Below are 12,004 nucleotides of genomic sequence, written 5' to 3' on the forward strand. Positions count from 1 at the left end.
ACAGAATGCATTACCTCATGCTAAAGGCATTTTCTGTTTCCATATTGAGAGGAACGGTGTATTTACACCAGTATCGGCCTAAAATCACAGATAAACCAAATATGTGATGAGATTGTAATAACATGACTGGAAGGAGGTCACCTACCTTTCTGCTTCATGATGACCTCAAAAATTCTTTGTACTCTAAATTAATCAGACCATTTGGAGGAAGAGACGCAGCAGGTAAAAAAAGCCTTTGCTGGTGGCAAAGATATCTACCCTAAACAGAAGCCAGTGAATCTACTAGTAAACCGTTTCTCCATTACAGATCAACACGAAAGTGACAAAAAGGGATAGACAAACCAAGTGACATCTATCCTGAAAGGACTTCCAGGGCAATGGATGTCAGGCTTCAGCACGGGCAGTGTCTTACCTGAGCTGGTGAGCACACTCAGGGGGCTGCTGGAGGAGGTGAGCGCAGCGGTGCCACTGGGCGTGTTCTGAGCTGCACTGGCCGCAGCTGCCAACGCGGCCAGGTTCTGTAACTGCATCGCATTCAGTCCTGCAACACAGGGAACAATGCCGAGTTTCTCCTGTCAGAGCCACCATCATCCAAGGGTAACACATCCAGCAAGCTCATCACCAGGGACCAACGGGAAGGAGCTTAAAAGCAACAGGCTTAATACTAGTTACTGATGTGTTCTACGTTGCAATTCCTTGCTACAATTGAAGATCTTTTTCTTTGCCCAGATAGATGTGATTCAGGAAAAGGCCAGGTAGCCATTATACCAGATGAAGACTCCAAAGTACAGAAATCTTCAAGCAGTGTTCTCTCCAGTCAACAAAAGTGTAGGAGTTAAGGCAGGGTCTGAGAGCTCATGTGCAAGCTAAAGAACTTGCCTAGACACCAAGCCAATACCTTCTCTCACTCTCAGGTCCCTCCACGCTCTCTGTATGGGGACAGCAGTAACTGCAAAATTCTTTCACAAAGACCTCACACCACAGAGGCCACAAAGTCATGGCTACAACCCACCATCAGCTGACCATCAGCGTGTTTTGTTTGGTTCCCCTGGCAGCCAAGAAGCAGCAGTGAGACAATTGTTAAGTGGCAACTCATGACCACAGGATGAGCCAACGTATGTTTAGGCTGGCAAACACACTGGCAAGGAAATCAGGAAATCTCAGGCATGTTGTGCATGGGGACCAAGGAATACTGCAGGGGCAGGAAGGGACCCCTGCGTTTATGAATTTTACTGGTCAATTTATTCATCTGACTCACCTTCATTTCCAGCAACCATTTTTGAATGAAACCATTTGGTCAGTACTGACTGTATTTTGCACTCTTTTTCTGCCAGAGAATCCATTAAAATGGGTCTTCTGCTGAATTCTATACTGTAACCATCCTCTGGTAGATGAGCTCTGTTCTTCCAATTCTGCCTCCCTTCACTTTTCCCTTATTTTCCATTTTTTGTCTCTACCTTTGATTATTTTAACAATTCCTCCTCTCTTCATCCGACTTCAGACAATCCTTAACATTTATCCCACCGTAATTAAAGACAAAACTAATCACCTTTTATTTATCAACATCACAACTAAGCAGAGGTGGTACATCATCTTTTGGATACTTATTAAGACCTTGGGAACAAAGCACACATCTCAAATAATTAAAACCTCAGTATTGTATTTTAAGCATGTAAATAGACAACATAAGAATGTGACAATGCAGTATAAGCTAATTATTTTCTGAAGTACTTCTAATACCTTTAGTATAGTTTGTTTGTTTTTTAAACTCTTTTTCAATTGTTTTTTGTTTGTGGCAGGATCTGTTTCCTTTGGCAAATTTAGTTCCCAAAACAAGTGGATTCTGCCTTTATTGAGATTCTCAAGATTTCATTGTAACATAAAAGCATGAAGTTAAAATCAAAAAGTTTTCTATTTTGCTTTTATTGTGCTACAGAGGGTTAAAAGTGCAAGTGTTGGAGCTAATGAAGAACAGGGCAGCTTGTTCCTTACTGAAGCAGTTTGTCATGTGCACACTGCACCTGTCCTCTTGTCATCACACTGTTTTCCCATCTGCTTTCAAACAGCGTCGAGATTAAATTTTGTCTACAAAGTCTGATATAATTTCAGATCTAATTACCTACTTAATTTTTCTTTCTATGAATTTCAAGAAAGGAGATCAGCTGAGATGTTATCAAGACCTTAAAACTACAATTTTTTGGTAGAGAATCACAGATTCAGAACAACCACGCAACATAATATTTATATGTCTGGTTTCTATTTTTTAAAGTTTTTTGTTTGTTTGTTTGTTTTTAATAGTGAAGACAGAATTACCCCGGAAACTTCTCAATCTCAGCTAGGTACCCTCTTCCCTCTGCCCCAGTCCTTATTGTTTTATTTTCTTCTTTATTACATCTTGTTTTTAAGCAGTCACAAGAGGGGGGAAAAGGCAGGATCATGTGCATAACAAAATTCATTACAGATCACCCCCACACAGGATATTACTGCAATGTTTTTTGTAAAAAAATTGCTTTACATCTATGATCTCTGAAGAGGTCTAACATGAAAGAAGTCAATGTAGGAAGCTGAATTTAGAATCAACTTCTGTATAAATCCAAATTTTTGCTAATGAAGATATAACACTTTGCAAATGCTTGTAATTGTTACTGATGGGTGCACCAGCCAACACAAGTCAGATCTACAAAGACATTTCTGGATGAACTTCTGCACAGAAAGGGCATGTGATATTTGCAACTACAATAAAACTCCAGGAGACAATTTGAAAAGTTAAAAGTCTTCAATATTAAAATCAAAACTATAGATTTTTCTGCCAGCAGAAGAATTTAGAGAATGTGGTGAATGGAGGTGCTAACATGTGTTTTATTATTCCCAATTGTGTGAAGACAAAAGGGACAACCCATATACAGCCCCAGGCCTGCTATGCTCACTGAATATTCTGACTAGCAGTCCACAGCAAGGAATTTGGCTCATATCTATGAAGCTGATTGTCTCTAACAGTAATAGCATAATTAACTGTAATTCAAATTAATGAATAAAAGAATCTGAACAAAGCACTAGCTCACATTCCTAACAACAGTGTATTTGCAACTTAAATGCTTTGTTCTTAAATGCATTGAAAATGGGAAAACTAAGAATCTAGAATCACTGAAAACGTGCATTAGTGAGCACCTATTTCAAAACAAAGTTCTTCACATATGCACCTGTTTGGATGAAAACAAATACAGAGAGCATTCTTTTTGCTACCCATAAGGGAAGATAATTTTAAATGCCAGAGGCTGGGGAGATACCACCACTTACCTTGGGGACAATAGTTAACTAAGATTAAGAAGGAATATCCACACTTGTAGCAGAGAATTCCTGTCGTTTCAAAGAACTAGGCAAACTCAGGACTACTTATTCAAATGAGATTAAAATGCTTTTTGGGTACTTTGTTTACCCTTGTTCTCTTTTGATTGGCACTGACTTTGTCTTCTGGTGGAAGAAAACTCACCTCCCATTGGATGGAGGCTGCTCAGTGTGTTCAGGTTCCCAGATGAAGCAGCTGCTGTCTGCTGAAGGAGCTGCAAATAAAGCTAGACATTACACCAAAAAACAAAACAAGAGTGAGAGTGAGGGCTGGCTCTGCTTCTGGGAGAAACTGCATCACACCACAGCCAGAGCGCCGTCACAAATGAATTCCTGCAGCCCATGCACCACATCACAGCAAAGCGTAAAGAGAATTCCCTGAATAACACAGCCAGAGCAGCACCACAGTGAAGCTCCACACAGCCCATGCAGCACATGGCAGCCAAAGCTACAGAACACTGCTTTCCACACTCAACATCAGCAATGCTGAGGGAAAATTATAGCCAATATGCCAAGACAAAACCAGCAGAATCAGCAGTGAGAGAGAATTCCTATTCAAAGCACCTAAGGCAGGTCTGCCACCCCTAAGGATATGCTACCTCAAAACAGACCTTAGAGCTGACACTGCCAGCATGGGACAAATGGCAATGCCATACCAAAACCAAAGAGCCACCAGGAGAGGGAACCTCCACTACTCTCCTTATGCACAGTTGACATAAGAGACATTTTAAGCTTCAGTTCAGACAGTTTTTAGAGATTTCCAATTCCTTTTTCCATTAACTAGCTGTTATAAAAAAAATCCCAATCTATCAAAACTAAAAAAGTAGTAAGAGAACTGCCCTGTTTCATCATACCATGAATGAGATAAAATTTTCCTTTTCTGTTCCTCAGACTTTATATTGCATGAATACAGTTGTCAGAACTACTCTGGCCGCCCTCATGAGTCACAGCACATCAGTTTTTGAAAAGTTCATCCTTTAGCAAAATCAACTGTAATGAAACTGCAGTCTACCCTCTGTTACATCATTTTTGCTAAAGAGAGTAGCTTCTCTCTATTTTCTGTACGGTTTGCTTTCATTCAGTTGGTTGTTGTTTGGGTTTATTTACTCTGCTTCCAAACTGATCACCTTTTCTATTTGGACAGTACCAAGTACTGTTCCAGGTTTCACTGGAAGGGGATGACAGAAATAAAGGAAAGTGATAAAGTAATACAAGAACTATGTCATCAGATAGACATGAAAATGGCATTTACATGGTAAATGTTGAGGCAGTACTATATAAAGAAAAAGCACATTCTACAGAATGCAGGAGAAAAACTCAAGATTTCAGTAATTAGGGCTACCGTGACTGGGGCTGAAATCCTCCCATAAAAATACTCCAGCTAGATGAGAGCACATAATACAATTTCAGCCTTCTCATCCACAAAATGGGGATTAAGAATTCACCTACTATCTACCAGAAGCCTTCTAAAAATGAATATATTAAACACTGCAAGACAGTCAGACACTCCAATCCCTGAAGACACAAAAAGAACCCGAATCAGAAACTCACTGCTAAGTACTGGGGTCCAAGTGTGTTGAGACCAGCCAGGTTCCCCCATATTGAGGCAGCACTGATCTGTTGCATTTGTTGCTGAAGTTGCTGAGCAATTCGTTTCTGCTCTTTGTCCTTCTGCGTGTCTGCAAATTTTACAACAATGGGAGAAGAGCAACCCTGCAAACAGCAATTCAAACAATTACATACTTGCTATCCCCAGCAGTCACAAAAATACTGAATTAAGACCCAGTCACTGGAAGCATTCCCCTCCTCCTCTATGCATACATACAGACATATATATATATTCCAACAGCACATTTCATCACGGCTTGTTTGCTTTTAATTCTATTTTGTATTTTAGTATTTTCTCTGCACATGAAGTTTCTATCTCAAATTCTAAAAATAGAGCAAAACAAACACAAAGGTCCAGAAGCAGTTTTTGTGAAGACACACACAACTGCACTTGTACTTCTCTCTGTTCTCTAGTCCCTGAAACTCCACAGTGACTGCCTGACAAATTACATCTGCCCCTGACACCCACTAGCTTGTTTTACCTCCATGGTTTGTGCTTGGTGCATTGCTTTGATTGCTGTTTGTGCCATGGCTCTTGTTGTAAAAGTCACAAATGCACAACCTGGGGAAAGAACAAAAAGGAACCAAGTTTTTCACTACCTCCACAATTATTGGGATGAATACAGGAATGAAAATGCTTATTGGGCAGGGAGGGGGTGTAGGCTGGAATCACAGAAAAAGCTCAAATGCTTGAGCTTTTTTGAGGCTGAGATGCAAAAGGCAGCATCCAGCATCCTCAAACTGCCAAAAAGGCTTCTTGCTTTGCTTACCTCGGCTCAGGCCATCCGGGCCCCGTAATATCCTGCATTCTTCAATCTGCCCAAAGGGGGAGAACATCACTCGAATATCATTTTCATTGCACTTCTTGGATATCATCCCAATAAACAACTTCCTATCTTCTACTGCTAAGGAATCAAAAGATAAAAGAGTATTACCAGCAAATATGTGCTTACTAGATCTTAGGTCTTCTCCATTAGCTGCAGTTATTTCCCTTGTGTTTAGGATATGGGCTTATCAAAACCAGATTCCCAGTAATGTACTGTTGTCTTCAATTTAAGAGGATACATATGAGGCACTTCAATGAACCTGACAGATCTCTGTTTCATGATTTTATGTTTATGATTTCCTGACTCCTTTTAGCTTGTGAAGTCCCTGAACAACAGGAATATATCAAAAAAAAAAAAAGAAAAAAAAGAAAAAAAGTATGTCAGATTCAGCACTTCCCTGTATCTCTTCAGTTCTAGGTGAGAGAAGGCTTGAATATGGTTCATTGGACCATTTTCACTGTCTTTCCTCTGCTTTTTCTATTTTTAGACTACCAACATATACCTAACTGCCTATAAACAAGCAAGTGAAGTGCAGAAAGCTTTTTTTAGCCTCATGCCAATCACCCAATTTTAGATATGCCCACTTCCTCATGCTCCTCTCTCAACAGTGGAAGCAACAGCAGTTGCTAAAACAGAACACTTTTACTTCTGTTAGTGATACACCCATTCTGATCTGCACCAAAAGCACAAAAATAACACCTCAAATCAAACCATGAACTGTGTGGTACCATTTCCTGGCTCTAAATGCTAATGCTATTGGATACATTAGAGTTGAAGAATACCTTTCACTGTTTTAAAATAAATGGTTCAGAAAGACTTTTCTCTTAACTTTTCAGTTAGCTGCTACTAATGTCAGCTAAAGGTCACTTGAGTGAGTGGGGTAAATTTGAATTCAGAGCAGAATTTTATATTTTCAATTTACTTATTTAAGGATGCTAATCACCTCTGAAACACTTTATTTTAGAGGATGAAGTTAATTATTCAGAATATCACTTGAAAATATAAAACAGTTTAGATATACAACATTCATCACAATATAAAATGTAGTATGATGAAGGCTCTACCACATTTTGAAGCTTCAATAAAGTATTTTCCTATTCAGTGCTACAGTGAGGGGAAATCAACTTATATGTTGAGTCTTCCAAGACACCAAACTATTCCAGCAGGCATGACTTTAACTGGCCATTAAATCTTAATGTTGTACCCAATTAATTTTCTAGTCTTAGAGCAGAAAGCTGCTTTCAAATAATTTTAGCAGTGCATTTTAGTTCAAGAGATCCCTTGTCTTGGTGGCAAGTTCAAATATTTTCGTAACTAATGCTTTCTTATTTATTATTGTCACCTTCACTTTTTATTAACCCTCAGAGTTAAATAATAGCCTCAGAGTTACCATCCTAAAATTCCACTGAATACTTTTTTCACTTTCCATTATTTTCCCAGGATATTTGTATGTGTGTTTGTTTGTCATGCAAGGTTAGTTTTAGTTTAGAGATCCTATTCTGTTCTCCTCCCAAAACTACTTCAAAAGAATGACTCCTTTCTCAATATATTTACACAGGAACATGTCCTGTATACCCACGGAGGAATCTGCAGATGGAATTACTCCTACTGTTTGATACCCATACATGTTTATAATTATATTAAGAGGTAAGCTTTCTCAAACCAGGACTATCTTCTCCATGATGCAACAAAAACTACTGCAAATGAAAAAAAAAAAAATTGGCGGAGCCTAGATAGGCTGAAGCTACAGATTGCTGAATACTTTCTTTGCTTAAGTTGCAACAATAGAGATACATACATGTTTGAACATGAATGTATGTATGTGTGTATATAAACTCACAAGGAAACGCATGGATAAATAATCATTTACCCAGTGGGAGATGCTAAATTCTTATTCCAACTGAAATGGCAAAAGTGCAGAAATATTCAGTTTTTCTTCTCTACTGAACTGCTGTTAATTCTCAACCTCTCTTGTATGATACAATAAGTATTTTTGACTTTCACCTTAGCTGCAACAGGCCTTGCTTCACATTGGACAAACACTTGAAAAAGCATTTCTAGATTTCATAAAATCATAGAATAGTTTGGTTTGGAAAGGACTGAAGATCACCTAGTTCCTTTCACTAGACCAGGCTGCTTAAAGCACCATCCAGACAGGTCTTGAACTCTTCCAAGGATGGGGCAGTTCCTCTGTGTAATGGGTCCCTGTGTCTCACCATCTTCACAGTAAAGAATTTCTTCATAAAATCTAATCTAGATCTTTTCAGTTTAATACTATTACCCCTTATGCTATCACTATCCAAATCAGCAATCCCTCCACATCCTCTTGTAGGCCCCCTTCAGGTACTGGAAGGCTGCTAGAAGGTCTCCTTGGAGCCTTCTCTTCTCCAGGCAGAACACCCCAACTCTCTCAGCCTGTCCTCATAGGGGAGGTGTCCATCCCTCTGATTATCTTGATGGCCCTTCCCTGAAGATGCTTGAGCAGGTCCATGTCCTAAGCTGGGGGCCCCAGAGCTGGATGCAGTACAACAGATGGGGTCTCATGACAGCAGAGAGGGACAAACACCCCCTGAATCTGTTATTCCCTCCTTTAGATGCAGCCCAGGATACTACTGGCTTTCTGGGCTGCAAGTGCACACTGCCTGTTTATATTCATTTTTTCAGCCACCAACTCCTTCTCAGGGCTGCTCTCAATCCTCAGCCTGTATCCATGTTTGCATGACCATGGCATTACTGAACTTCATGAGGTTGGCACAGGCCACTTCTCCAGCCTGTTAAAGCTCCTCTGGATGGCTTCCTTTCCCTCTTGGGTACCAATCACAGCACTCAGCTTGACATCACTCATAAGCTTGCTGAGGATGCACTCAATCCCACTGACCATGTCCCCAACAAAGATTTAAACCACCTTAGTACAAAGAAGAACTCACTGGATGTTTCCCTAACTGACAACATGGTTCTACCACAAGCAGCAGTAGGGAGATACTCTGAGTCATGGAATTTGAGAGATATCACTCACACTACCTATTGTTGAAAACACACCTTTCTGTTTTCACTTTTTTTCTTTTAAAAAAAACAGACCTCCAATTCAAGACTTCATCAAAAGCTGTTAAGCAAAAGGGAAATCCTCAAGCTTCCTGACTAGCACAAATGATGACACCAAACTGGGACTTTAGTAAAGCTTACCATTACTCTTTTCACTGTCAGCTGGCTTCATCTGGATAGGATGGTGCATCTAAAATGTAAAAAGATTATTTAATCCCAGATACATTCACTTCATTCTATATGAAATACATCCAGTAAGAATTGTGAAAGAAAGAAATCATAGCCTAAATTGCCTCTAGAGAGGTATATATGCAACACTACAAAAATTCCAAGAAAGGCTTTCCTAATTATATACCATCATTCCTCCTCAGAGTATTATAAAAGCCATGCCCACCCACTTCACTGTCGTATCATTTTTTTTTAATACTCCAAAATTCCCATAATATCTGCTATTACATAACACTGATCTTTTGAATAGTTTTTTACAACATTATTTTAGGGCAACATAATGTGTTTGTGCTTCAGTGGTGCTGGAGCTCAGAGAAACAAGACAGAGCTGTGAAGAAAGCAGGGTTCTGCTCTTACCCCTGGGAGGATCTTCATATTGTGAAGAGCATTCTGTGCTTCTAGTGCAGCTTTACGGGTATAAAATGTAACAAAACAGCACCCTGCAATTGAAACAAAATATTAGCCAGGAGTGCTGTACACAAATTGCAAGCCCCACTTCCATCCTTCCAATGTAAAATGTTTGATAAGTAGAAGAGGTTAGGCATTGAAACAGATAGGTGCTACTGTTTGTGACAGTTTAAAAAAGATTTCCAAGTGTAATAAAATAGAATACGTTCAGAACTCACCCAACATCTCTACACCATTAAAACAAACACTTAGATACATCTGTTGGCTACTTCATTTTCAAACACAGTTACTTCCTAGTACCAAAACCCTACCTACCCTCTCAGGAAATATTACCTATAACTGAAATGCAAATCCAGGCACAAAATCTAGTAAGGATTTAACGTTTACAAGTATTTGGTGAACACGAACAACTAAAACCCCAATTTCATTTTTATCCGAAACTGCGTCCCATCCAGCAACATTTTTATCATATCACAGCATCACAGTGATGCTCTGGAGCAGCACAGTATTACTGGATGCTCTGCTTTGCAATTATAATCTATACTCCTCAAGCATCTCCATCAGTACTGAGCTCTAAAAGAAATTATGATTTTTCTGAGCTCAGCTAATGACTGGATCACAGTTCAAGTATAATTAGACAAACGTACTTAAATACTTTATAAAGTCTGGGCTTGCATGCACACCTGGTCACACAGAGCTCCTACAGGGTTGTTTGAATAAACACAAAGCTAAGACTGCAACTATGTGAAAGTGGCTGAAACCCCGAGTATCAAAAAAGAGGTTCAGAAGTTCTCACCTTTGCTTTGAGGAGGGTTTTGGCTCCTGTCCCGCAAGACATTGATTTCATAGACAGCACCATACTGTTCAAAAAGTTCTCTTAAATCCTTCTCACACCAGCTCCGTGGGACTTGACCCACAAACATTTTGATAGCATCTAGATCAGGTTGGTCTGGGTGATCCAGTGTGCCGTTCATTTTCTTTGAGCTACGAAAAACAAGAAGGAATTTCTGGTTTATATCTTGATACAAAAGCATGCTTACAGCATAATTAAAGAAAAAAGAATTTTCTACACATATATAAATGTGTATGATGAAAATATACCTGTAAAGAGAAACTCTTACACATTCCCAGTATGTATACCAGAGTACATTCACATTCATTGGCAAGCTGTATACTTGGAAACCAAACACAGTCTACACAGCTTTCTGAAACTCTGTTCCCATAATGCAGTCAATATCTGGGATTCAAGATATAATCTGCTGAGATAACTGAAAAATATCACTAGTGCAACCATGTAAAATTTTACAGAAGAAGAAACCAGAACCGTAAGGAACCTAAACTCAGTTTACCTACAAACTACCAAAGCTATCAGTAATCTCTGAAAATGAGAGAATGTTATTATGGTTTTAAATGGGACTAATTGTAACTGCTTCCCAAAGTGAAGAGCCATCTGCAAACAGAGAATCAACTGATCCAATGGTAAGTTTCTTTAAAGATTTACAAGGCAATACTTCTGTGTGAAACTAGGGAGCTTTCAACAATAACTGGCAAAACCCCAGGCTTAGACTGTACATGAAAAGGCTGGGATTGGACAATGCAGTTAGTCACAGACTGAATCAGGTTCAATAATGTCAGGATCCTAACACAGAAAAAAAAATCGCTTCTTAGACTACAACACCAAAGTTTTGAGTATGGGAATTCTCAATAGGTTCCAAGGCATTCTGTTTAGCCAAAAGAGCAGTTTACACCCTATTAATAAAGGCTGTGTTATGCTCTGCTCAGCCAGTTGACATGTCCTGCACTGCTCAGTGTATTGACTCCTCATTATTTGTTAGGTGCAGAGTGATGTCTGTTATCAGTACTCTTAGCCTGGTACACCAGAGCACCTCTCCCTGCAGAAGTCTGACTGTACTGACATCCTATTGTACCTGTAGTGATTAGTTGGTTAAAATAGCTGACCAATCCCAGCATAATCTAGAAAGGACATGGGGAGTGGAACAGCAGCCATACAATGATTCCCCCCACCCCCAAACTCTTTGTTGAAGAATACAGGTGGTCTTCTTCCAGAGTAGCCAGTTCTCTTCATCTCTGCTTTGTTCTTCTGAAGATAGTTTGAATGGCTTATTAACTGCACATGATAGTAAACAGTATTCCTCTCACAGTCCATCTGAAATTGTATTCCCCCCGAAAAGAATTAAAAAAATCCAAGCCCAGTACTGTTTAGCACTTTTTCCCATCAATACACTGCTGTTCAGAGCCTAAGGAAAAACTGATGTTAGGGAAAGCTCATAATTTTATAGCTGTATGAACAGAGCTCAAAAACAACAAAGCTTCTTCCTAGGAGGGAAGAGAATCATCATAAATCCTTTCACTCCTCTCCACCTTTCCACTCAGAAAGGGCCAGCACCTCTCCAAATAGCCAAGGGAAACACCATCTTTTACAAAGATGTAAACTAGCTCTTCTAGTTTCATTTAAGAACAATTGGAAATTGTTTATCCTCTCCAACAATAATTTTCAGCCCTACCTTCCGTGGGTAGCTTCAAGA

General features: G+C 39.4%; 1 protein-coding gene across 13 annotated transcripts in view; it reads right to left on the reverse strand.

The window, feature by feature from the left end:
* Positions 1–12,004, reverse strand: part of CELF1 (CUGBP Elav-like family member 1) — a 61,905-nt gene that overhangs the window by 17,935 nt on the left and 31,966 nt on the right. For 7 of the 13 annotated variants that reach the window (XM_040066667.2, XM_040066664.2, XM_058420903.1 and 4 more), the window contains 8 exons: positions 10,255–10,442; positions 9,408–9,490; positions 8,964–9,012; positions 5,724–5,858; positions 5,436–5,515; positions 4,897–5,058; positions 3,491–3,572; positions 413–541 (listed from right to left, as the gene is read on the reverse strand). In XM_040066667.2, the coding sequence (XP_039922601.1) occupies positions 413–541; positions 3,491–3,572; positions 4,897–5,058; positions 5,436–5,515; positions 5,724–5,858; positions 8,964–9,012; positions 9,408–9,490; positions 10,255–10,432 (898 nt within the window). In that variant the 5' untranslated portion in view covers positions 10,433–10,442. The remainder of the gene's footprint in view (positions 1–412; positions 542–3,490; positions 3,573–4,896; positions 5,059–5,435; positions 5,516–5,723; positions 5,859–8,963; positions 9,013–9,407; positions 9,491–10,254; positions 10,443–12,004) is intronic. The other 6 variants (XM_040066674.2, XM_040066673.2, XM_040066670.2 and 3 more) reach the window with 3 other exon arrangements.

This window comes from Hirundo rustica, chromosome 6 (genome assembly GCF_015227805.2).
Source record: "Hirundo rustica isolate bHirRus1 chromosome 6, bHirRus1.pri.v3, whole genome shotgun sequence".
Classification (NCBI taxonomy): domain Eukaryota; kingdom Metazoa; phylum Chordata; class Aves; order Passeriformes; family Hirundinidae; genus Hirundo; species Hirundo rustica.